A 27,738-nucleotide genomic window follows, 5' to 3' on the forward strand; every position below is an offset into this window, starting at 1 on the left:
GCTGTGAAATGGCCTTTCTGTAGCCGATCAACACAGAGGTCAAGCACAAAACAGCGGGCAGTTAACAAATTAGCAAGGTGGGGAACTGAGCAGATTGATGCTGAAACATTGACCGAAAAGAGGGAATTCTGTTATTGATAGAGAGTGGATTTCACCCAAGATTCCCCATTTGTTGCTCTCACCTCTTCCATGATTCCCACCATGACAGGATCCAAGGTCGGATGTTGTTTCAGCTGTTTCTCCAAATCAGACACGGACAGTTCTAAGGAGGCAGAGCTCTGAAGAGAAAAGGCAAAGTGATGTATGACAACACTGCCCCAAAAGTATTTAAACTGGTGTTTATATTATGTTAATTGTTTTGCTAAGACGAAGGAATAAACACGCAAAGGGAATCAATCATGTATCTTGAACATATAAGAAAGGGGGTACTGGCACAACAGGTTGTCGGTTAGGTACCCTCAAGGCCTCCCTGTCAAAATGCAGCATCCCCACAGACACCTGGGAATTACCGGCCCAGGACTGTCCAAAGTGAATATGGAGCATCCAGGAAGGCGTCGAGCACCTCGAGACTTGCCATGGGTGAGAAAATGCAAGCCAGGCGAAAACAGCCAAAGGGGCGCGCTGCCCCACCCATGAGTCACCCACCCCTTCCTGTGACCACCACCTGCCCCATGTGTAACAGAGCCTGTGGTAGCCATATGGGTCTGTACAGCCACATAGGGAGTCACCCTGAGAGTGGAAGAGAGTCATCCTCATCTGCGAGGGACCTCATCTGAGGTGTGATTAAATCTACTGTCATGATAAGGAAATGGATCTTGATTTGCATTTCACTCACTTTCCAGCTTAGAATGCATTATTGAGTTATAAACACTCGCTCTTTGCCAGGAGAATAAGACAAAGAGATTGTCTCTTACAACATTCCAAGTCAGTGGGCAGGAAAAGACCATCAACTGATGCATGCAGCATCAGGAGTGGACACGAACTCCTCCTGACCAACACCCCCACTGCTGTCCCGCAGAACCATGTAATCTCATCGGACAGGAGAAACAACAAAGAGGCAAAAAATAAGGAGAAAGACACCCAGAGAATTCATGACTGCTGTGAGTCTACTCTCTTCTGCAAAATTGTCAGGACAATGCCAAAGATGAGGAGGACAGAAGGTCTTTAGGTGTGAGGCTGGAAAAGCACAGCAGGTTGGACAGCATCCAAGGAGCAGGTAAGTCAACATTTCAGGCTGAAACCCTAGGAGGAGAGAGAATGTTTGCTGGGGTAATCTCTCTCTGCACCAGCAACACTCAGAGAACGCAAGCTCCTGTCACCTCCAGGAGTACCCAGGTGAACGAGTCACCAGCCCATCTCTTTGTTTAAATCAGCTTTCTTTAAAGCAACCTATGAAGCTGCTCTTTATTGCTGTTCATTAGATGATGCCCTCCACACAGCAATTCAGTTTCACGGTGACCCATCACACTCACACCCTTACCTGAGTTGGACATGTCTTGGAAACAGGAAAGATGGCAGCAGCACCCATTGCACTTCGAGCAGTGACTATGTGGAGAAAGGAAGAACATTAATGGCTGCCACATGCTTTGAGTTTTCATCCAGTCTGCTGCCCCCCTCAGCAACCTCTGGCCCAGCCCAACCACCACGATCCAGACTCATTGTGCAGGTCAGGGGTTCCTTGGAATCACTGTGAACTTCCTGATCATGAAATGGATTAGACTGGCACCTTTAGACCAAAGACTGAGGGCAAAACTCCTTTGACAAAGAATACATCAGATGCTGGGAGAAAGATTCAGTCAAGTCAGAGAGTGAGAGGGGCAGGAGGTGGCATTGAGAGGGATGGGAGTGGGAGAGGACGGGATGGTGGGTGGAGGCATGGTGAAGAGACAATACTGGGAGGTGGGGGGGAGGTTAGAGAGTAGAGAGAGAAAGAGACAGTGCTATTGATCTGAGACAGACCGAAAGAGAAACAAATTAGCAAATGGGAGGGGAAGAATGAGCAAAAGGCAAAGTCAACAAAAGGATATTGGCAAGGATGATAGGGAGACAACAGAATGCATGAAAAGTAGAGACTGTTCCTTTCTCTCTTTCCCAAGCAATGTCATAAAGGATTTTCAAGAATTAACATCCGACTTCCAAAGGATAAGAGCACATTTCTGAAAAAGTTGTCTTTCCAGCTAGCAGTACCTGGAGGTGGACCACCTGCTGCTGAGGGCAGCAGATTCTGCATCATTTGAGCCTTCAGTTCATTCTCACTGGATGCTGATCCGCTTTCCAAGAACCTACAAAGCAGAGCAACTCTATCACTGTTGAGCAAAACAGGGAGTCAAAAGCATCTAAAGAGCCTCAAGGAGTAACCAGTATCATAAAGCATCAAACCACAGAACGTGGATGAGCCATTCAGCCCATTAAGTCCACACTTTCTGCAAACTTGTGCTGCCCACCCTACTTGACACCGTTCAACCCGTTTAACATCCAGAGAGCCAGTTCGGCACAAACACTGAAATGATAGCAGGTAAATGCTGGGACAAGAAATAACCTCAAGGAGTCAGACAGAGTCCACACAAAGACAGAGAGAATTACCACTGTAAGGTTGAAGATGTTTTGGTCAGACAGTTTAAGGGTCACCGTCCTGTAGCAATGTAAAGGAAGTAAGAGCACGCACCCTGGGTTCGAAAGCCCAACCAAAACCTCATTGCCTTCAAATGATGCATGCCAAATGGTAGAGTCTGAGTCTAATACTATCTGAGTCAAATCGAGAAGAACCGAGGTACTTAAGCTAGTTTTCGGAGCTGACAGGATAGGAGGAGAGAAATTACTTTCATCGATAAAGGAATCAAAAAACAACAAAGTATAACTTTACAACTGCATATGCTGCAAATGTCAACATTAGGTAGCACAAAGAGCATGTTCCTTGAAGATGCATTCCATATTGTTATTAAAAACAGACATTACTGGAAAAATTCAGCAGGTCTGGCAGCATCTGTGGAAAGAAAGCAGAGTTAATGTTTCGAATCCAGTGACACTTCTTCAGAACTGGGTTGTTCTTCTCTGTGTTGATCCTTAGTGATCAAAATCTACAGCGACTCTCGAAGGCTGCAGTGCCGGAGGTATTGAGGATATAGTTTTAGCTGGAAGTTGTGTTATGCCAGACTCAGGGAGGCACAGGATAATCACTCCACTACACCTGCCGCTTCACAGCGAGAGATGAAAGTGGCACAATGTACATGACAGCACAAAAGACTCCTCTCTGACCAGGAAACAGATCATTATTTTGAGGTTCTTTATGAAACACGTGGTACTGACATTGGATCTCAGTGTGGAGCCTCACTTCCCCTCACTGTCCCTCCTCTACTGTGGCATCCCACCACAATGGGTCCTTACCCAGAGCTGGGACACCATGCTCTAAAGCTGAGTCTGTGGCACCAAGACTTCTTAGACGGCACCTTCCAAACCCATGACCACTATCCATCAAGAAGGACAAGGACAGTAGATACACCACCACCAGCAGGTTCTCGTTCAAGCCATTCATCATCCTGACTTGGGAATACACAGTCATTTCTTCACTCTTGCTGGATTCCGAAAGTCCCTTCCGAAATAAATGCGAGCACACCTATGCTAAACGAATGACGGATTTTCTAAAAGGAGCTCACAACCGCCTTCTCAAGTGCAATTAGGGATGGGCAACAAGTGCGGGCCCAGTTAGGGAAGGCCATATCCCTGAATGAATAAAAAAGCTTTGCTGTGGAAAAGGCTCAAGGATTGACAGGTCATGGTTCAAGTGGGATTCCAGAATGAAGTGAAGGCACATTTGAATAGATTACCTTTACCAATGTAGCTTTTTAAGAATTCTGGAATCCAGGTTGACAATACCCAGGTTTGGCAGCTAATTTCACAGCAGACGGAGTGTGACTGCTTTTATGTAAAATTTGAACAGATTTCAAAATATCTGTCACATTCACTCCAAACCTTAAAGACTCACACTCAATAAGCAATGGTCTTGCACGCAGTTGTGGTCAGCATGTTATAACTAACCTCACGGCACTACAGAAAGCACAAAAGAGTAAGGAATAGAGTCATACAGCACGGAAACAGACCTTTCAGTCCAACCAGTCCATGCCGACCATGTTCCCAAACCAAACCGGTCCCACTTGCCTGTTCTTGGCCCATATTCCTCCAAACATTTCTTATTTTTGTATTTATCCAATTGCCTTTTAATCATTGTAACTGTGTCTGCATCTACCATTCCCTCTGGAAGTTCATTCCACACACAAAGCACTCTGTGTAAAAAAACTGCCTCTTATGTCCTTCTTAAATCTTTCTCCTCTAACCTTAAAAATATGTTCCCAGTCTTGAAATTCCCCGCCCTAGGTAAAAGATACCTGCCATTCACCTTGTCTATACCCCTCATGTTTTTATAAATCTCTACAAAGTCATCCTTAAACCTCCTACACTCCAGTGATAGAAGTCCCAGCCTATCCAACCTCTCCTTCAAACTCAAACATTCCATTCCCGACAACATCCTGGAAAATGTTTTCTGAAGCCTCTCCAGTTTAATAATATCTTCCTGTAACAGGGCAACCAGAACTGAACACACCAGAAGAGGACTCACCAATGTCCTATACAACCTAATCATGACGTCCCAATCCCTATACTCAAAGGTCAAAACAATGAAGGCGAACATGCTAAACATCTTAACTATCCTGTCTATATTTGATGCAAACTTCAAAGAACTATGTACTTGAACCCCTAGGTCTCTGTTCTACGGCACTACTTAAGGCCCTACTTTTAATTGTATAAGTCCTGCCCTTGTTTGTTTTACCAAAATGTAATACCTTGCATTTATCCAAATTAAACTCCACCTGCCACTCCTCAGCCCATTGACCTAATTGATCGAGATCTCTTTGTAATCTTAGATAACCTTCTTCACTGTCCACTATACCACCAATTTTGGTGGTATCACCAACTTACTAAACATGCATTCTATATTTTCATCCAAATCAGACAAGAATAAAACAAGAACTAAAAGATTATCCATGTCAGGAAAGTCTGAACAGGCAGAGATTCTTTTCTACTAAAGGGAAGCCTGAGGGATGATATTAATAAATCTAACTGGGACTTTAGGAAGAAATTTCTTGAAGCAGCGTTGACTGTATTCTGGAACTTGCTACTGCATTGAATAGTTGGGTCTGAATTGCACAGATACATTTAAAGAAAAGCTGGATAAACACAGGAGGGAGAAAGAACAATTGTGTTGAAAGGTCAATAAATCATAAATGTTACCAATCTCTCTTCCCACAGAGTGCCAGATCTGCTGAATAATTCCATCATTTTTTGTTTCTCTTGACGAAGGATGGAAGGAAACGGTTACACAAGAAAGATGGCATAAACCCCAGCACAAAGGCCACAGAGAACCCAAAGACTTGCTTCAGAGCCATGAAGCTTGATGCCATTATACAAGACAGGTAGGAATAATATTGAACAAAACAGATTCTGAGGAAGGGTCACCGGACCCAAAACGTTAACTCTGATTTTTTTCTCCAGCCAGATCTGCTGAGCTTTTCCAGCAACTTTTACTTTTGTTTCTGATTTAAAGCATCCGCAGTTCTTTCGGTTTTTACTGAACAAGACTTGCCTGACAAATTTGGTAGATGGTGTTGGGCTGATCTTTGCTTCCGAGGCACCAAGTTTTTGATTGTCACTTGAAGAGGACGGTTCATAAAGCTCGATTTTAACCATATCTTGTACGGGTTTTCCATGTGGAGTCTGGGTAGGTATCTTCGAAAAAGTGGGTAAAGGTGGCAGCATCACCGGCGGCACAGATGGGCGGAACGATGCAGGTGGATTTACAACCACAGTAGAGTCCTGTGGCGAAGCAGTCGCAGCACGTGATGGCACCAATAATGAGGGAGCAGGTATTGATACCTGAGCTGGAAGATAAGGCAAAACATTAACGGCAAGATCTTCTACATAGCAATATCATTACATTACTTTTTTAAAATTCATTCATGGGATGAGGGCGGTGTTGGCTAAATCAGCGTTTACTGCCCGTCCTTAATTGCCCAGAGGGCAGTTCAGAGTCAACCATGGTGTTTTGGGTCTGGAGTCAGATGTGGGTCAGACTGGGGAAGGACGGCAGCTTCCTTCCCCAAAGGACATGAGTGAACCAGATGGGTAATTCTGACAATCAACAATGGATTCATGGTCATCATTAGACTCTTAGTTCCAGATTTTTACGAAATTCAATTGCCACCAACTGCTATGAACCCAGGTCCTGAGAGCACTTCCTGGGTCTCTGGACTAACAGTGATACTACCACTCGGCAATCCCCTCCTGCTAGGCCATACTCCATGTCCCAGCATATGTTTATCCCTCATCCGACATCACCAAAAGCAGACAATCTGCTCTTCCTTCAATTACTCGTCACAGGACATCGCTGTGTGCAAATCGTCTGCTACGTTTTCCTCACTGCAACAGGGACCACCCTCCAAAATTACTTGATTGGTTGTTAAGCACAAAAGGTAAATGTTGTTCAGGATAACTATAAGAATTCCCTGCTCTTCTTCAAAATACAGCCGTGGGAGCTTCCATATAAAAGGTCAAACGTGGCCCTGAACTTAACCCCTCTTTTTAAAGACAGCACTTTACACGTATACCAGTAGGACACAACATGTGTCAGCCAGGTGCACAGGAACAAATATCTGAAGTGGGGATTAAACTCAGAGGAGTGAAAATCAATTATGGCTTTTCAAAGGGAATAAGACCATGTGAACAGTTCTTTCACAGGGTCAGTACGGCTGCAAATGAGTCAAATGACCTTGTTCTGTACTTAAACTTCTACAGTCCGATGTATTTCTTCTGTAGGTATAGGTGTAACTGATACCTGGCTTGGGTTCTCGCTCCCCTTCTAAACGTGGGCATTTTGGTGATTTCACTGGTGTCTTCATTCCAGGCATAGAGTTGAGCATATGGAACGGACATAGGAGTCCATCTGTTGAAAGCAATATCAAGATCGGAGATGGAGGGAAAGTCTTCTCATTGCCTGCAAAAACAGCAAATGTATTTCATTTAAGGATGGCTTAAAAACTCATAGCTGAATTGAAGATCAGTTTTAAGGGTCTGGTCCATCCTACGTTGGTTTCATTCAAAACTAAGTAAATGGATGCCATGGTGCATATAATTATCAAATACACTTGTGGGCAGGGGAGATGGTACTCACCTAAAAGTTTATGTTCTCTTAAAGCTGTAAGGTGCACATTACTCAGCATTCCAAAATGAACTGAACTACAGAATGGGTTGGATGGCCTGTTTCTGTGAATGAGCTGATGATTCTCAATGGAAAACAGGGTTAGAAAGGAAAAGATAATGAAACCAAGGTGTGAAGACAGAATTTTGTCCCCCAGTTTAAATTAGTTTGGTTTGTTCTTATTTTTATATCTTTTTAACTCCTGTGTCCACATTGCACTTAGAACTACCTTTGTGAATTTATGATGTCCTGTCAGCAGTGGAAATAATCTGGACTAGTACTCCAGAACAATGTTCTGGGGCCAGGGGTTCAAATCTTACCCTGGCAGGAGATGGAATTTGAATTCAGTTAATAAGTTCTCTGTAGTGGTGACCAGGAAATTATCATTAACGGTAGTAAGCTGTGTCATGAGGCAGATTTTTAAGAAGCCTTTTCAAGAAGGAAAGGGAAGAGAGATGGTGATGTTTAGGGAGGGAATTCCAAATCTCAGAGCCTTGGCAATTGAAGGTTTAGCTGCCAATGGTATAACAATTACAACTGGAGATGCTCAAAAGACCAAATTATACGAGCAGAAATTGCAAAGGCTCAAGTGCTGGAGGAGATTGCAGTGACAAGGAGGGTACAGTCATTAAGGCATTTCAAATAAAGATAAGAATTTTAAAATAATTTATTTTCTACGACGATAACAACTATTTTATGCTCCCTGGCAGATTATTTCCACTGCTGACAGGACATCATAAATTCACACAAAGGCAGCTCCAAGTGCAATGTGGACACAGGAGTTAAAAAGATATAAAAATAAGAACAAACAAACTAATTTAAACTGGGGGACAAAATTCTGTCTTCACATCTTGGTTTCATTATCTTTTCCTTTCTAACCCTGTTTCCCGTTGAGAACCATCAACCCATCCTGTAGTTCAGTTCATTTTTGAATGCTGAATAATATGCGTCTTATAGCTTTAAGAGAACACAAACTTGCAGGTTAGTGCTCGAGTCCCAAACAAGAACTTGAGGCATTTCTCTGTCCCTACATGCTGCCAGACTGGGTGAGTATTTCCTTTATTTATTTTTATTTCATATCTCCAGCAATCAGCTGTATTTTGCTTTGACACACAACTGGTAAAACACACTACATCCTCTTATTGCAAACTGCAATCTAACTTCCATGAAGTGCACCTCAATGGCATGCAGTCCAAATTAGAAGGGTGCAAGCTGAGTCCCATCCCAGGGACTTCAATAAATCAAGGCTGGCATGCTCAGTACCAGGGAGTGCAGCAATGTCAGAGACACCACCTTCTCAGGTTGGCGGTAAAAGATCACTGTTTAGAAGGGGTACAATTTACCCCAGTGTCCTCTGTCACATTTATGGCATGCACTGATCAAAACATTCCTAAATATCAATTCATAAACCAAGAATGAAAAGCTGACCTATAGCGATTGCTTGCTGATTGGTGATGTCTACACCAACACCAACTGGCATTGTGTCATCACTATTCTCTGTCACAGGGAATTCTGCACGGGCTGCATCCTCCAGGACCCAGACTTCCCAGTTGACCTGAACGAGAAGCAAAGAATATTCAGAGACTTGCATAAAATGTAAAGAAAGCAGCTCACCACCACCTTCTCAAGGCACAACTGGGGTTGGGTAATAAATGCTGGGCCCAGCCAGCGATGACCACTCCCATAAAGTGAATTAAGAAAACGCACAACACGTAAAAGAGTCATCGTTGAAGCTCCAAACGTGTCTCTTCTCACAGCTACATGATCTAATTCTTAGCAGCATTGCACTGAAATCCCTTATTACTCATGCTTCCATCAAACTTCCCTCAGCCAAGCCATTCGGTGAATTCCACATTCTCCCCAATTGCTTTGGTTAGCAATGCTCCTTTGAATTCTCTCTCAGATTTATTCAAAATGCTTATATTTACGGCCCTCGCTTTGGTTTCCCAGCAAGTGAAAGCATTGTCACTTTGTCAACCCAAGCTGTCACTTCTCAATTTCGAAGACCTCCATCAGTTAATCAACCTTCTCTTTTGAGGCCCAGCCTGTTCAGTCTTCCTTTGCAGGTGTAATGCAGCAGTATGTGGTATCACCTCTGTACATCTGTTATTTGCACCATTTCCAGTGCTTCTATCTCATGTCAAGAGGGACATAGGGACTGATCACACAATACAGTAGATGTGGTCTAGCCAAGCTTCAATACGCGTTTGACCTAACTCTTCTGTCTGTAGATGTGAACCCCAGTGCTTTAATGGTCTTGCTGACCAACATCACTACTGTTAGAGTTTGTGCCTCTGTGCTCCTGGGATCAAGCATCTACACTGGCACCATATTTGAAATGGTCATGTTTTGGTGGTCTCATGGTAATGTTACTGGGTTAGTAATCCAGATCCCGAACTAAAGCCCTGGGGACCTAGTTCAAACCCCAATACAGGCACTGAAGGAATTTGAATTTTGTTACTAAATCTGGAATATAAAGCTAGTCTCAGTAATGGTGACCATGACAATTATCTTCAACTGTTGTAATTTTCAGGCAGAGAATCTGCCATCCTCATCTGATCCACAAGTGGCTCCAGGTCCTCAGCAATATGGCTGATTCCAAACTGCCCTCTAACAGGCAATCAAGCCACTCAGTTCAAGGGCAATCAGGGATGAGCAACAAAGGATGAATGAATAGTTTTATTTTATTGTCCTGTGTATTTTACAGTAAAAATACAAAATACAGGGGAAAAAGCTTTCATTGGCTTTACGAGCGAAGCTCATATCCCAAGAAAAGAAGAGATTATTAAAAATCCAGATCCTATTCATTAGTAATGTACAGATTACTCCAGTTTAAAAAGCCTTTGGAAGTGGTGTTACCTTATCCGGTTGCCGAGCAACAATGCTGACTTCAATAGATGCAGCTGAAGATGCCAAGATAAGATCCCTGTAAATAATACAACATGAATCAGAAACAGCAGTCAGTTTTCACCAAGCTCATCCAAATTCCTGACATTCAACCCTAAAGCTAAATGATCTTTTATTCTCCAAAAACTTCAACATGAACTGTTTTAACTGCTTTACAGTGAGTTCATTTATGGTAGAGACCCACACTGCAAACACATGCCAACTGTCTGACTTGTTGATAGCAGCTCAGTAATCTGTTCACAACTTAACTGCGTGCGAGATCAAAACAAAATCTTCAACACAAACTGTCAAATAGTTTTTAAACAGAAGTCTGGGTAATTCACTGGCCAAATGGACTGCAGACTAGTCAAATAAAAGCAAAATATTGCAGGTGCTAGAGGAGAAGTCATTGGACTCGAAATGTTAACTCTGTTTCTCTTTCCACAGATGCTGCCAGTTCGACTGAGTTTCTCCAGCACTTTATTTTTACTGCAGATTGGCCAAGCTTGGAAATGCATTTTACAAAACGGCTGCTCAATGTACTATCGTTATCATACCACCGGACCCTAACGAGCCCATTCACTTATAGAATGCCTTTCACCATCTCAAGATGGTCCCACCACAAAATGGTTTCCTGCCTATGCACCATTTCCCTGTCGAAATGAAGGATGGCAGCAGTCAATGTGGATGCAGCAAACTCCCACAAACAATGAAGAACGACCAAATAATCTGTTTGTCTTGCTGATTAAGAGATGAATATTGGCCAGAACAGCTGAGGAAAGCTGCCTTTCTTCAAAGTAATGCTACAGGATCTTGTGTATTTTGCTGAGAGAACAGATGGAGCCTCCACTAAAAGTCGTCAGCTCCAATAGTGCAGAGCCACTTCAGTGCTAAAAGTGTCAGTCTGAGCTCTGCACTAGGGCTGTCAAGTAGAACCAAATCCCAGGACATTCTGGCTCTGAGGTGAGTGTATTGTCTACTGGGTCTTTCCGTGGTTGTTCCCAGCTTCAATCTCCAAATCAGCCAATTTCATCTGGATAGTAGCAGAAAGGTGGTGCTGAAGTGGTAAGGACACTGGATGAGTAATGTACAGATACAGGATAATGCTCTAGAGAGATGGGTTCATATCCTACCATGGCAGCCAGTGGAATCTGAATTCGAGTAATTGATGAATTTAGAACTGAAAGCCAGTCATCGGTGATGGTGGCCATACATTACCATGAATTGCCTGAAAAACCTCACCTGGTATCCCTCTAATATTCCTACGGCAAGGATATCTTATCTGGTCTGGCTGACACATCGCTCCATCTTGACAGCAAAGCGGCTGACACTTCATTGCTCTCTGAAATAGCCAAGTGAGTCCCTCAAACTGAGGGTCATTACAGATGGGTGACCAAAGCTGACCTTCCCAGTGACAGCCACGAGAGGTGTGACAAACAACAGCCCATTGCAAATTGTTTCTCTTCAGATAATCATCTTTGGAAAGCTACAACAGAATCTGCTTTTACTACACACACAGGCAGTGCTTTCCAGACACTAACCACTCGTTGTGGGGAACAGGATCATTCTCAGGTCACCACTGGTTCTTTTGTCAATGACTTTAATCTGTTGCCCTCCACTTGTTGACCCTTCCATTAATGGGAACAGTTTCTATCAACTCTGTCCAGTCCCCTCATGATTCTGAACACTGCTATCAAATGTCCTTCTCTCTTCTCCAGGCAGAATAATCCTAACTTCTTCAATCTGTCTGGGAAACAGAAGCCCTTTGTCCCTGTAACCATTCAGGCAAATCTTTTCTGTGCCCTACCAGGATCTTTTTAACATTCCTAAAGCGAGATGCCCAGAATTGGACACAATATTCCTGTTGAAACCTAGCCAGTGGTCTACAAAGTTTCAGCACATCTCCCTTGTTTTAGTTCTGTTTGCTCCGTTTATACTCAGCATCATAAACTGCTGTTTCTGCGCCATTTCAACTTGTCCTGCCACCTTCTCTATATACCCTGCTTGCTGCAGCTCCTTTTAAATTGTACACTTTGCCTATTAAGCATTGCTTCTACCAAGATGAGTCACTTCCCAGCTCTTTGCATGAAACGTAATCCCTGACATGCCCAGCCATTCCACCAGCATGGCTCCTCTTCAAGTCTCTCATAATCCTTGTCACAGTTCCCACAGTTACCTGTACATGTGGATGCTGGGGGAATGATTAGAGCCAGGCTCTGCTGTGATGGCTCACTAATAAAACAAGATGATTCAGGGGACAAGTTGCACCTATCATTTCTGGCAGCAGAATCAAATCTGTCAGGTAACTTGCACACAGGTACTTATCATTTGCACATTTACTTTTTGCATTGTGAATGAAAGCTGTATGCAACGTACCACTCCTCAATGTAGTGCATGTAGTAACGGTGCTGCCTCTCAGACGATATCCCAAAGCACAGGTCATTAAAGTTTAAGAACTGGTCCTCTCGTTTCTCATCCTTTTTCTGAAAATTAAAACACACTTTCATTTTTTTCACCAATGGGCAAAGGGTGTATAAATTTTCAAATAAAACGGTGTTTAGTGATAAACGTTGCCAACACTCATCACTGAGAGACATTTCAGGATGCCAATCAATGGTGACAATTCTTTAAAGAGAAATTCTCCAATAGTTTAACATTCTTGTCCCTTTCTCAACAGCCATTTCTCTGGGGAACAGACCAACCTATCCTTTGACCTTGTTTACCCATCCCGCCACAACCCCCATTGCAATACTGGCCAGATTCACATGTCTCCGTGAAGTATTGTCAGGGTTTCCTCAGATTAAAGAATAAACAAACTTACATTTACGTTGTACCTTTCAAGATTAGTTCCTACAAAAGGTCAGAAACCGGCAATTCTGACTCCTCAAAGCCTGTCCACCATCAAGTCAGATGTGTGATGGAATACTCCCCATTGGCCTGGATAGGTGCAGCTCCAACAACACTCAGGAAGCTCAACACTGCAGACGCTTGTTTGATTAGAATCCCATCAACCAGCCTCAGCATTGATTTCTGTCACCGTAATGACAGCAGTGTGTACCAGCGACAAGATGTAATGCAGCAACACAAGGGTCCTTTGCTAGCACTTTCCAAACCTGCCACCTGTACCACCCAGGACAAAAACAAGAGATAGATGGAAACACTGCCTGTAAGATCCCCAAGTCAAACAGCATCATCACGTGGACCTATCTCACCATTCCTTCAATGTTGCTGGCTAAAAAAGCCTGGAAATCCCTTTCCAACTGCATTATAGGTGCACCTAAACAAAATGCACTGCAGCAGTTCAAGAAAGAAACTTACTTCCTGAATGCTGATGGGGAGGGGGATCTGATTGAGGTCTATAAATTTCTCAGGGGCATAGACAGGGAAGGAAGGGAGAAGATTTTGCCCTTGGTAGAGGGGTCAATTACCAGGGGGCACAGTTTAAGGAGCAAAAAGTTAGAATTGATCAGAACAAAATATTTTTCACCCAGAGGGTGGTAGGTGCCTGGAACTCACTGCCAAAAGGATAGTAGAGGCAGGAATTCTCAAGACATTTAAGAATTATTTAGATGAGCACTTGAAATGACAAAGAATACAAAGCTATGGGGCAAGTGCTGGAAAATGGGAATAGGATTGATGGATGGTTGATGACAGGCTTGGACATGACAGGCCAAAAGGCCTTAGACCATGCTGTAAAAGCTCTGACACTATGATCTTCTCCAAAGCGATTCAGCATGGGCAACAATGCCCAATCCCATCAAAATTATAATTAGTGCAGAAACAGGCCATTCGGCCCAACAAGTTCACACTAACCCTCAGAAGAGCATCTCACTCGGACTCATTCTACTATCCCGTCCCTGCAATCCCCCACAGCCAATGCACCTAACCTACACATCCCTGAACACAATGGGTAATTCCCATGGCCAATCCACCTGTGGGAGGAAACCGGAGCACCCGGAGGAAACCCACACAGACACGGGGCGAACGTGCAAACTCCACACAGACAGTCACCCAAGGGTGGAATTGAACCCAGGTTCCTAGCGCTGTGAGGCAGCAGTGTTAACCACTGAGCCACCGTGCCGCCCTGACAAAAGATAAAGGAGAAAAAATTTCAGGATGCACCAAAGTATTTTGCAGTTGATAGAGTACTTTTGAAATTTAGTCACTCATAATCTATTTGTTAGATTTGTCAGACCAGCAATCAGCATTTGGTAGATGACTAGGCTGCTTTTTGAAGCCAGTATTGGTTGACGGGTGAATATTGTCCAGGACACTGCTGAGAATGTCTGCAGAACTTCTCAAAATGATGCCACATGAGAGAGCAGATAGGGCCCTCATTTAAAGCAAAATCAGAAATTGCGGGAGAAACTCAGCAGGTCTGGCAGCATGTGTGGAGAGAAAGCAGAATCAATGTTTGAAGTCTAATTTAATCTTCATCAGGGTTTTGACGAAAGGTCACCAGACGTGAAACATTAACAACCCTGCTTTCCTCGCACAGATGCTGCCAATCTGCTAAGTTTCTCCAGCAATTTTTGTTTTAGATCTCCAGCATCCACAGTTTTTTGTTTTACTTCTAGCCTTCATTTAAAAGCTCACCTGGAGGACAGGAGCTCCGATGGAGTGGGACACCCCAGGACTGCAAAGGGGGCATGAGTTTGTATTTTTATGCCTCGTTCTCTGGAATGGGACCTGACCCCACCATCTCTGATATAGTGAGCTGAGCTGAAGACTTACATTCACACAGCACCATTAACCCAATAGACTGTGTAAGAAGTGGGGGGGAGGGGGCGGAATTGGTGTTTAAACATGAGACTGGTGTGAAAATCAAAGCATGCTCCTACCGCCAGGGAAACCATCACAAATTCAGGAGGGCTCTCCAGTGATCCATCCGCAGCCACATAAACCACCGCAAAAACGTATGTGCTGATCCAACAGATGTCCAACACTGCCGAAAGAAAACGTCTCAACTTTAGAAATACAGAGCCTGCACTCCTCCCACACACAGAACCACTGGTCAAAACAGTCCAGACTGTTAGGTGTTAGCATTGCTGTGCACCAAGTGAACCTTTACGTTTTAATTGAGAGCAGTACTCAGAAAGACTGCACCTAAATGTAGGGCAGTCGTGTGTGTGTGTGCTGGAAGTGGTTGCAGCAAGGTACACAACTGGACACAATACAAGTTCCCGCACAGTCTTTCATGGGGGTAGAACGGCCATTACAACGTCCTCAATTGTGTTTCATAATCTTTGAACGTCTCACCATTTTGCCTCATTCTGACCGTGATTACACTCTGTTGGCCGTACAGCACTCTGCCATGGTCAGAGGTGGTGAGGAATCGTCATTGAAATTCAATGCTCGCTGTTCTGTTTCTGCCGCTGGGAGGGCATGGCCGGCAGCATGCACCGGAACCAGGAATGTCCACTGATCAAACAGCAACAATCCCAACAGGTTCGTAAACTGCCCATTACCGGGATCCAGCTACGTGGAAATTCCTTTCCCAGTCAGCATCTCAATCACTCTCAGATTTAGTGATGCCTCATTGTGATGCTCAACGCAGAGCTTGCAAGTTTGGATCAAGGCACAGTGGTCTGCCCCCGAGTATTTCTGCAGGGATCAGCTACCAACACCAGGAAGGTCAAACATGATCGATGGTTTGTTCTGACTAGGTATGTCAAGGTAAGTGGAATTGATGCAATTGGATGACAGCCTTGAGGGGCCTGTGCCTCCCCTAATATGCATAAGCGCATGTATTTTGAATGGCCAATGTTATAGAGGTGGGTAAAATTATATGCAGTTGAACAAGATTTCCCACCCTGAGCCACAGTCCTGTACGCCACAGATATAGTAGCAGAAGCAGGCCTTTCAGCCCATCGAATCTGTTCTACTGTTCAATGTCATTGACACCGATCTGATAATCCTCAACTCCACTTTTCAGAATTTTCCTCATAACCCCTGATTCCCTTCCCGATTAAAAGTCTGCCAATCTCAGCCATATATACACTGAATGACCCAGCCCCTACAGCACACCGTGGTAAAGAATTCTACAGATTGATTACGCTTGGAAGAAATTCTCCTCTTCTCTGACATGAATGACAATTTCTGGTTGTGCCAGTGGCTGAGGTGTGTTGCTAATGTCCATGGGCTCAATCCTAAAGGTGACCAACTACACTGCCAAAGCCCACTCTGCACAACACCTGCTGACTCCTTGTCAGTGGTCTTCACAGCCTGGAGAATGATTCTTGCTTGGAGACTGTTGTCTAAACTGTGTGAAAGGACTTTCTGAGACTGAGATCAATGGATTGTTATTGATTGAGGGTATTAAGTGATATGGAGCAAAGGTTTAAAATGCAAAGCAATCATAATCCATCCGAATGGTATAGCAGGGTTGAGGGACCAAACAGCCACTACCTGCTTTTATCACATCGGATAGTCCCAACAACTGACAGAATCAAGGTAATGATCCCAAAGATCCTCTACTGATTTTAAAAAAGTAACAGAACAAATGTAGAAATTAAAAGGTGGCAGCACTGCACAACTTATTCCTGCCACTAGAGGTCCCTAGAGTCTGCATTCTGTTACAAAGAGATTTTAAACACGGAATTGTCACAGAATTAATAGTAATGTATTTCAAAACAAAAAACAAGGAAGGGCATGTTAAAATATCTAAGGCTAAATCTTTCATTTTTTCTTTATCTTGGATTGTGGTCCAAAATGGGAGGAGAACTACTTTAAACCAAGGACTATGTAAGGAGTTGTTGCACTTTCAAAGACAAGTGACTGGAATTCACGGGGGGTTGTGTTCACACTGTTGCTTCATTCCATGCGTGTGTTGAGGCTCGAGAGGTGGTGGTGGTGGAGAGATTCCAGACATCCAGGATGCCACGACACTATGGGTGTGTGTACAGCAAGCCTCACCCAGAGACAGAATACTGGTTGGTTTGTACAACTAAGACCAGTTATAGAGATGAAGGGTCAACAGCACAACAGGCAACTCAACAGAAGGTGACAGAGAGTGAGAATGATACAGGGGCACAAACCAACTTAAACACACAAACCAACAGATTCAAGGATTGCTTCTTCCCCGCAGTTATTAGACTTCTGAATGGACCTCTCAAATTGTTAAATTTAACGTTGATCTGGCTCTTTGCGCACCTTCTCTGCAGCCATAATATTGTATTCCTCGCTCTGTTACCCTAATGCACTTTGTATGGTATGATCCACCTGTATTACACACAAAACAAAACCTTCACGGTACCTAGGTACATGTGACAATAATAGATCAAATCAAATTAAATCAAAGGGCACAGATCTCCAGGCTGCTACAGAGAAAGATTCTTTCCCTGTCTGTGCAGTGAAATAACCAAAACCTGGAAGATAGCTTACTATTCTCTCCCACCAGTTGCTGTAAGCTGCTGCCTCTAACCAGTCACTGTAAGACAACAGTCAGTGTACCAACTGCCCTGCCTCTGCAGTAAAGAACTAAAGAACGCAAATAATAAGATCAGCAATAAGGAGGATCTGGGAAGCAAAAAAGATGTCTCACGCTATCCTGTGGTCTGGTGCTATTGAACTGTGCTTCCCCAGTGTTTTGTATCTCTCCATCCATTACATCCAAGTGTGTGTGTGTGTGTGTGCGTCAGTGAATGAGAGAGCAGGGGGGAGAGAGAGAGGAGAAATTTAAGAACAGGGTCATTGCTTTAGCTAGCAGAGTTATATGTTAATAATTCACAGTTTTGTTTGCCTATAATTAGCAAGATTGATTTCTTTGTATAAAATAGCAGTTACTTATTAAGGACAGAAACCCAGTCAGTGTTTCCTGTTAACCTGAATTTATCAGACAGGTAAATTGCAGACTGTGTGTGATTTGATTAAATCTTTAACCATTGTGACACCTGAGTGTATTAGGGGTCAGGGCACTTTACTAAGTGAGCCCTGCCAACTCAATGGGACAATTTTAAATGAGAATTTACAAGAGCAGAGATAACTGGGCAGGTGGCAAGACAGGCTGATATTACTTAAAATAAAAGCCGCTGGAGTTCTGGGTTTTATTAACAAATGACAGGGCATACATTATGCAACTTCAATAATTCTCTGAGCAGGCCCCAGCTCGAGGATTACAAACTGACCATTAAAATGGAAGAACAGCCAGGTCCTGGGGAGGGTGAAGAAGAGATGGCCTAGTAATATTATCAACGTGGTGATTTGTAAACTTTTCACGTTACTCATGTCAGTTTATGTTACAATAAAGCTAATTTAATTCAATTAAAGTTCTCCTTGAAACTGGGAAGGTCATCAGGAAATTTAATCAAGGCGTTCAAAGGGTTTTGATCAAGTTAACCAGCAGGAAATATCTTCACTTGCAGGTTGGGGGACACAGATTTAATGTCACACTCATTACAGCATGCAGGAGACTATCTGGATAATCAAGGCCATGTCAGGGTGTATCGTTCAAATAAGTATATGGCAGTATATAGCAGCTCTTTTCCACAAGAGCGAATTATGATCCGGAATTAGCCACCCAAAAGGTGCAGTGGAAGCTGGTTTGATAATTTTCAAAAGGAAACTGGAATAAAAACCAGAGGGGCAACGTGCAGGGCTGTGGGAAGAGTGGAATTAATCAAATGTTGTGTCAAAGAGCTAGCAAAGCAAAGATGGACCGAATAGCACACAATCCTCAGATTACACACTTCATACCTTTAACTGGATTGTCTGCAGTGTAGAAGGGGGGGCATGGGATGATCTTCTTTTCTTGAAGAACCTGTAAGAAAAGACCTCAATGTTTTCCAATTGGAAAGATGAGAGTAAGCGGAGTAATTCCTCCCCGTGTTTAGGAAGATCATATCTTTTGTACTTCAGCTCCAACTTCCTGCATCAACCCACAACCCCAGGCCATCACACCACCTTCTGCCCATCCTTGATCACCTTGCCACATCAGCAATGACAAGTGCGAACCCCCACTCCCCCATCCCCCAGACCCCACTCTTGGTGGTGGATACTGAAGTCCCCCACCGAAAGTATATTCTGCGCCCTCTCCACCCTCAGTGCTTCCTCCAAGTGGAGAGCACTGAGGGGAGTTGCACTAACGTATATGATAATTAGGAGGTTTTCTTGACCACGTTTGACCTGATACCACAAGACATCATGGGGCCTGGTGTTGATGTTGAGGACCTCCTGACTCCTCTAAACCTGTCCACCATCTACAAGGCACAAGTCAGGAGTGTGATGGAATACTCCCCACTTGCCTGGATGAGAACAGCCCCAACAACACTCAAGAAGCTTGACACCATCCAGGACAAAGCAGCCACTTGATTGGCACCACATCCACAAGCATCCACTCCCTCCACCACCGAAGCTCAGTAGCAGCAGTGTGTACTGTCTACAAGATGCACTGCAGAAACTCACCAAAGATCCTCAGACAGCACCTTCCAAACACACGACCACTTCCTCTAGAAGGACAAGGGCAGCAGATACATGGGAACACCACCACCTCCAAGTTGCTTTCCAAGTCACTCACCATCCTGACTTGGAAATATATCGCCGTTCCGTCACTGCCGCTGGGTCAAAATCCTGGAATTCCCTCTCTAATAGCATTGTCAGTCAACCCACAGCAGGCGGACTGCAGCGGTTCAAGGAGGCAGCTCACCACCACCTTCTCAAGGGCAACTAGGGATGGGCAAGAAATGCTGGCCATACAGCGACGCCCATGTCCCACAAAATGAATAGGAAAAAATACCTCTCCCAACTGTGCATCACTGTACCACCAGTTGGGCTGGGCTGGTCTTGCCAGCAGGTCAGGACACTTCCTAGGGATGGAGATGGTGGCATCTAGGACCTGATGCGTAAGGTGAGACTGTGAGTATGACTACATCAGGCTGTTGCGTGACTAGCTTGTGGGGCAGCTCTCCTAATTTTGGCATGTGCCCCCAGACGATGATGAGGTGGACTTGGCAGGGATCAACTGGGCTGTATTTGCCGTTCTCAGTTTTGGTGACTTTGTCAATGCCAGACTGACCACCATTCCTGTTTTGAGACTTTCCAGCGAATGATATAACTCAGTGGTTGGCTGTGCCATTTTAGAGGGTAGTTTAGAGTCAACCAAGTTGGCGTGGGTCTGGAGATGCATTTAGGCAAGGATGGCAGATTTCCTTCCCTGAAGGACATCACTGAGCCAGTTGGGTCTTTATGACAATTAACAGTGGTTTCAAGGTCATTGGACTTTTAAAGCCAGATCTGTACTGAATTCAGATTTGAACCTAAGTCCCCAGAACGTTACCTGACTCTCTGATTACTAGTCCAGTGATAATATCACTGCTCCATTGTTTCCCCACCAATTGAAGGGCAGTGACTTTTGTGATGGGGAAATAGCCAAAATCTTTCGAATTTTGCTCTCAGGCGTCAAATGTTCCTAACAGTGCTGTGCCCAATGCTCGTGCCACTATAACATCAGCAGAACTCAATGCCAGTTTTAAACTGATCCAAACTATTCCCATCTCCAGTGAAGCATTCGGCCATGCCAATTATTTGCATTTATAAAGGGCCTTTTATGGAATAAAGAAATCCCAAGACATTTCACAACAATAATATCAGAATAAAGCATGACATGAAATCACAGGAGATTGCATGTGTCACACCAGATTTAAGGACTATGCAGGACACATATACGGAGAAAATTCCAAGGCTTAGGGCCGAAGTAACCAAAGACATAGCCACCAACCCTGGAATGATCAACACCGAAGGCCAGAATTGGTGGAACACTGATATCTCAGGGGATTGTTGCACCGGAAGTGATGCAGAGATGGCGAGGAGCAGAGATAGGGAGCAGTGAGAACAAGAAAGCACTTGAAAATGAATAATTAAGAATCCACCGAACTTACCGGTGAGTACTGAACCACTGTCCCATTCCTTCGACCGGCAGCCAGTTGCTTCCCTTTCGGACTCCAGCACACTAAAGGAAATATCAGGAGACAGAGAGAGGCACATAGTGAAATCTCCGGTGACGGTCTGGTTCCCCAGCCCAGCCACAGCAGCATATTCCTGAGAGAGCAGGAGGACAGCAGCAGGATGGAGGCCACACAACAAGCCCACAGATTGGCATTTTCCCCTTTTAGCTATTCGTGGCATCAGCCTGTCGCTGGCAAGGCCAACATTTGCTGTCCATCCCTAATTGGCCCTTGCCGCAAGTGGCTTGTTGGGCCATTTCAGAGGTCAGTTAGGAGTACACTGCATTGCACTGGATCTGGAGTCATGTGCAGGTTAAAGTGAATAGGGACAGCAGGTTTGTGACATTTGTGAAGCAGGTGGGATTGGTATTTACAACAATGGATCGCAGTTTCATGGTCACTGTTAGCCTGATATTGCAAACTTCGCAACTGAATGTAAACTCCGCCAGCTGCTGGGGGGCCATTTGAATCCACAGCTCCTGAGCACTGACCTGGGCCCTGTATTACTTGTCCAGTGGAACAACGCCACCACCTCCTCCTACGAAAACATCAGGCAGGACCATATCTCTTTAGATCCCACACAGACAATTACATGAGCCCTGATATACAAACTAGGCAGCACACTCTGTTCCTGTGCACAGCGATGGATCCTGTGTAACCGTAGCAATACCTACATGAAGTAATATCAGCTGCGGGAGGAAGGGAGGCATGCTGCTTAATGATGTCAGTAACTTCCAGTATGGTCAAGCTTCCGTCAGACATGCAGATGGCCAGGATACAGTTCACTGCCGGATTCCATTTCAAATCGGTCACTGTGCACTTTTTCTCTGGCTTGTAGTACACAAACGGTCGCTTCTGCTGTTTGTCCTGCAACAAAAAAGAAACTTGCATTTATGGAGCACACAACTTTGGAGCAAAGATATGCTAATATCTGTGGGCTCAATCCTACAGGTGACCAACAGGTGCTTCACTGGTGTGCAATCTGACAAAACTTGACTCTGAATCACACTCACTCAGTGTAATATTTATGCAACAGACTGAAACATTACAAGCACAGACCTCCTAACTCAACCACTGACACGTGTCTGTAAGTGGCTCTCTATATGCTCAACAGAAACCTCAATGAATGTCCTCCGTATACAAATAATTGCATTTCAGTTGCTCGTAATTCAAAAATGGGATAGATTTTATGGCACATCTGACATTATAGTAGTTCAGATAGGGAATGCTACAGCTTTGCCATAGCCAGAGGCTAGGAATTCTGTGGTGAGGAACTCACCTCCCAATTCTCCAAAGCCGATCCACCATCTATGAGGCATAAGTCAGGAGTTTGATGGAATACTCCCCACTTGCCTGGATGGGTGCAGCCCCAACAACATTCAAGAAGCTCAACACCATCCAGGACAAAGCAGCCTGCTTGACTGGCACCACATCCACTCCCTCCAACAACGATGCTCAGGAGCTGCAGTGTGTACCATCTACAAGATGCACTGCAGAAATTCACCAAAGCTCTTTGGACAGCACCTTCCAAACCAAAACCACTTCCACTTAGAAGGACAAAGGCAACAGAGACATGGGAATACCACCCCTTGCAATTTTCCCTCCGAACCACTCACCATCCTGATTTGGAAATATATCGCTGTTCCTTCATCCTGGACCTCCCTCCCTAGCAGTATTGTGGATGTGCCTACACCAAATGGACTGCAATGGTTCAGGACAATAGCTTATCACCACCTGCTCAAGGGTATCTAAGGATGGGCAATAAATGCTGTCCCAGCCAGCGACACCCACATCTCTTGAATGAATTTAACATCCACAATTAACTAAAGTTAGGAAAATCATCAAATTTGTGGAGAAAGTACATATCTGCTCAAAGAGAAGTAGAGATCATAAGAATGGCAGAGAATGATTTCAAGGTTAATCAGGAGGAAGAGAATTAGAGTTTGAGTGGAAGCTGGCTAGGAAAGTAAAAATGGATAGCAAGACTTTCTACAGTTATTTAAAAAAGAATTGAATAAATAAAGTGAATGCTGGTGCTCTACAGAGAGAGAAGGGGGAGTTAATATTAGATAATCAGGAAATGATGGATTAAATATGCCAATGTTTTGCTTCTGTCTTCACCAGAGAAGATACAAAAAATGTTCCATTAATAGCTCAAATTAAGAGGTGGAAGGGGGAGAGAAACATTATGAAATTACAATGGAACTATGGGCTGATAAGTCTCCACATTCGGATGGATTTCATCCTCGGGTGTTAAACATGATTGTTAGACAGGTAGTAGGTGTGCTGGTATTAGTTTTCCAAAACTCCCTAGAATCAGGGAAGGCTCAATGAGACCAGAAAGTAGCAAGTACAAACTCTTTTTTTCAAGGAGGGAGGAAGGCAGAATGATAGTTTGATGTCTGTAGTGGGCAAGGTATTAGAATCAATCAAAGAGATTATAGCTGCGTACTTCAAAAAATCCGAAACAGGGAACAGCTAGTATAGTTTTGTCAAAGGGAAATCATGTTTAACCAATTAATTGGAGTTCTTTAACATACGCAGTGGATAAAGGGGAGCCAGTAGAGGTACTGTACTTGAATTTCCAGAAGGTATTTGAAAAGCTGCCCCATCGAAGCTGTTACGGAAAATTAAAGCTGATGATGTTGGGGTAACATTTTTTTGAGGGCTGTGCATTTTTGGAACTCTCTGCCTCAGAAACTGTGGGGGCACAGTCAGTGAAGGTTTTAAAGCAGAGGTGGATAAATTTTCGCCTGGCAGGGGAACTGAGTGTTATTAGCTGTAGATGGGAATGTGTATCCTAAACACAAACAGATCACCCATGGCCAAATACTCTACTTCTGCTCCAATTTCCTAAGTGTAGAGTGGGAACGTTGAATGTTCCAACATCATGAGGAAAAATTAACAAGAGGAAAATTGCAAGTGAAACAATATATTCAATGTAGCTAAAGTAAAGTCACAAATTTTATTTTGTTAAATGCTCTCCTTTCTAAAAGCCAGCAAACCTTGGCTTCAAGGAGCAGGAAGAGTCCATTAAGACCCTTGAACATGTATCGTTTCTCAATTAATCTTTTCCGATTTGTACTTTAACTCCATCTGGTTCCATTGGTTCATTAACTTTTAAAATTCTTACTGACCAAAATCCACAAATCTCAGCTTTGAAACCTTCTGAAGGTCTTTCACCCCATAATCCTAGGGGAGGATTGCCAAGAGTTTGGCTGCGGTTTCTCTCCCTTCTGGAATTAGAGGTTCATGTGCACAAATCCCATTCCAGCACCCACCCTCAGCTGAGAGTTTAGTGGGTATGTGTTGTACTGTCAGAGACAGATAAACAGAGATACCTGCCAATGGTCCGGGTGGATGTTAAAGATCTCACAGCACTCTCTAAGGAAGGGCAGGAATCAGTCTGCTAAGTTGGTCAATATCCTTCACCATAGAACCCCGGGTGAACTCCACACTAAGGGACAGCCAAGGCTTTCAAATGCCAAGCAACGAACCTACGATGCTTATCGAAAAAAATTAGCACTCACCTTGTTCAAAAATGTTCGTACGTCAAAAAAGGCAATGACCAGCCCATATTCCTCTGATGTCATGGCAACAGACAAGGTGAAATCGTCACAGCTCAGGCCAATGTGGTGCACTGGGAGCTTCATATTGACTGTCATGACAGGAGGATCTTCGACTGTAACAAGAGAACGGGACCAGGCTTAGATACAGGCACGCACCAGCCAGACAGCTGCACTGTGGTCGTGTTACTCAGCTCATAATCCAGACACCAGGCCGAATACTAGCTCAATTCCCATCAGGACAGACAGCGGGGGACTTAAATTCAATTAATTAACCTCTTCTCCAAAGACACACAAGAGGGTGATAATCAGAGGACATCAGCACAGGAAACCATTCAGCCACGGAATGAGAAATTGGTTGGTCCATTCTTTAACTCCACATATTTCCCTACTTATCTAGTGGAAGTCTTTTGATCTCATTTCAAACCATTAACTGACCCACATCACCCTCCGCTTCTTAAAGGAGAGGGTGCCACACTTCTATAACCCTAAATGAAGGTGTCGTTCCCAAATCCAATGCAGAATTTTAAGCTTGTCTGACACTCTCCAACTGGTGACAAAAGTTCCCATGCATTTCAACAATTTCTTTCAAAATGTTAAATGACACAAGCAAATCCACTCTTACTAAGCTATAGTGCTGGCAATACATTGCTAGTTTATGCAAATACTTATTCAATCCTTTGAGGCACATTATGACACCTTTGGAGCAAGTGAGGCTTCAACCTATCTTCTGGCTCAGATGCAGGGACACTACCACTGCACCAGCAGGGCCCCTGATGACAGATTATGTAACATCTCCTTGATAATTGGTTATTGAAGGTGAAGCCACAGAGGAAAGTGGAATTGAGGCCACAAACACATCAGCCACAATCTAATTGAATGGAGGAGCCAGTTCAATGGGCCGAACTTATAATAACCCACTTCCTCTTAGGTCAATACAATGGTTTGAAATTGAAGACCAAGACTAAGGAAAGATTGATTGAAGAAGCCTGCAGGCATTAACCAAAGGAATGAATGATTAAGGTACAAAATAGACATACCAATTGTATTAATGTTCCCCTCGCCCTGGTCAACCATGTTTAGGTATTGGGTGTTGAGTATCTTCAGGCCAGTCTTCCCTCCCATAAAGATTAGTCCATAAACATTGGACAAGGTCAGGAGATTCACCCTGTCCTTCGGCAACTCGTCCGGAGAATTGAAGATTCGGATTTTCTTCATCTGACGGAAGTGGAAATTCTGTGGAGGTAAGTTACACAAAGCAGCTTTCAGAATCCAGTCATTAAACAAAAGGTCACAAACAAACCTATAGAAAAATCGAACTCCGATATAGTGCCACGTATACAGCAACAAAAGTAAAACAAAATTCAGAATTGAATGAATCCTCAAAGGGAAATCATTTGCAAGGTCATGGGAATTAGCAAGTATAGGCATGATGGGCCTAATGGCATCCTTCTGTACTGAAGTACTGTGTAACAAAGGTGCAGCAGAACATTTACTTCCTCAGTACCTTAAGTGAAATATCGTCACAAAACAAAACAAGACAAACATCATCTTGAGCTAGAAAACGATCACAGCGCTCACAGGAAAAATACTGAAAGATTCCTGACAGGGAATGAGTGGGTGGCTCAATGGTTAGCACTGCTGCCCCTCAGCGCCAGGGACCTGGGTTCGATTCAGCCTTGCGCGACTGTCTGTGTGGAGTTAATCATGGGAAATATGAGGTTGTAGACATGCTTGCCAAGGTTTGGTTACAAACTTTTCGTCACCGTGCTAGGTAACATTGTCAGTGCGCCTCCAGTGAAGCGTCGGTGTTCTGTCCCACTTGTTATTTATATGCCTCAGTTTGCTGGGGTGGTTGGTATTATTTCCGGTTTTGTTTCTCAGTGATTTGTACACAGGGTCTAATTCAATGAAGGAAAAATCAGAGTTAACGTTTCGGGTCCGGTGACCAGAAGTTCTGAGGAAGGGTCACTGGACCCGAAACGTTAACTCTGTTTTTTCCTCCACAGATGCTGCCAGACCTGCTGAGCTTTTCCAGCAACTTTGTTTTTGTTCCTGATTTACAGCAACCGCAGTTCTTTTGGTTTTTGTTTAATTCAATGTGTTTGTTGATGGAGTTCCGGTTGGAATACCAAGCCTCCAGGAATTCCCCGGCATGTCTCTGTTTGGCTTGTATGATTGTCGATGTGTTGTCCCAGTCAAATTCATGTCTCTCATTGTCCATGTGTAGTGAGGTAAGTCAGAATTGGTCGCATCTCTTGGTGGCTAGCTGGTGCTCGTATATCCGTACAGCCAATTTTCTTTCGGTTTGGCCTATGTAGTGTTTCTTACAGTCCTTGCACGGTATTTTGTATACAATGGGAAATGTGAGGTTATGGGGTTTTGTCTGGATGGGATGCTCTTCGGAGGGTCAGAGCAGACCCAATGGGCCGACTGGCCTTTGTCCACACGGTGAGGATTCGATGCTAAGTTGGGAGAGATCTGACAAGGAGGTTACAAAGAGAATTTCAGGGGCATTAAGTGATGACAGAGCTGGGAGATAGATCCCTATTCCCCCCTTCCCCCAATGCCTTCACTTCCTCCTTTCTTTTCCTTATCCCCTCCATCCCATTCGGGGGTCCTCCCCATCACACTCCTCCCCTTCCCCTGTTCCTCCTCCTTTCATTTCCCCCATTCCTCCTCCATTCCCTCCCCATTCTCCCGTCTTTTCCATTCCTTTCTTTCCCCCCCCCCCCCAAATTCCCTTCTCCCACCCCCATCCCTCCTTTATCCCTTTCCCTTCTCTCTCCTCCATACCCCATCCCCGTAACTCCCTCCAAAATCACCTTAATCTCCCTTTCGGGAGCAGGGCTCTGACCCTCTCCCATGGCGTCGTTCAACTACCGCCGACAGGCCGCACAGCACACTTCCGGCGCTGGCATTCGACGTCACAAAGGAAGCGGAAGCGAGGCGCTTGGTGATTGGCGGGTCCGGGCGGCCGACTGCAGCGCCCCCTGCGGCAGGGAGGAGGAAAGGCGTACACACGGCGTCGGCTGCAGCGCCCCCTGCGGCATGGAGGAGGAAAGGCGTACTCACGGCGTCGACTGCAGCGCCCCCTGCG

The 27,738-nt window shown here is 44.3% G+C and overlaps 1 protein-coding gene across 3 annotated transcripts in view; it reads right to left on the reverse strand.

Moving 5' to 3' along the window:
• The window catches only part of nup214 (nucleoporin 214), a 110,462-nt gene extending 82,879 nt beyond the window's left edge, over window positions 1-27,583 (reverse strand). For all 3 annotated transcript variants that reach the window (XR_007265050.1, XM_048613549.1, XM_048613548.1), the window contains exons 1-15: window positions 27,464-27,583; window positions 25,679-25,874; window positions 24,603-24,754; window positions 21,747-21,939; window positions 21,007-21,077; window positions 18,827-18,890; window positions 14,974-15,077; window positions 12,509-12,615; window positions 10,106-10,172; window positions 8,675-8,801; window positions 6,884-7,042; window positions 5,636-5,930; window positions 2,188-2,282; window positions 1,481-1,545; window positions 183-278 (exon numbers count right to left, since the gene is read on the reverse strand). Coding sequence is in view for 2 of the 3 variants with exons in the window: in XM_048613549.1 (XP_048469506.1) it covers window positions 183-278; window positions 1,481-1,545; window positions 2,188-2,282; window positions 5,636-5,930; window positions 6,884-7,042; window positions 8,675-8,801; window positions 10,106-10,172; window positions 12,509-12,615; window positions 14,974-15,077; window positions 18,827-18,890; window positions 21,007-21,077; window positions 21,747-21,939; window positions 24,603-24,754; window positions 25,679-25,874; window positions 27,464-27,505 (1,833 nt within the window). In the remaining variant the exon portion in view is untranslated. The remainder of the gene's footprint in view (window positions 1-182; window positions 279-1,480; window positions 1,546-2,187; window positions 2,283-5,635; window positions 5,931-6,883; window positions 7,043-8,674; window positions 8,802-10,105; window positions 10,173-12,508; window positions 12,616-14,973; window positions 15,078-18,826; window positions 18,891-21,006; window positions 21,078-21,746; window positions 21,940-24,602; window positions 24,755-25,678; window positions 25,875-27,463) is intronic.
• Between the last annotated feature and the right edge of the window lie 155 nt (window positions 27,584-27,738).

This window comes from Rhincodon typus, chromosome 28 (assembly GCF_021869965.1).
Source record: "Rhincodon typus isolate 14 chromosome 28, sRhiTyp1.1, whole genome shotgun sequence".
Classification (NCBI taxonomy): Eukaryota; Metazoa; Chordata; class Chondrichthyes; order Orectolobiformes; family Rhincodontidae; genus Rhincodon; species Rhincodon typus.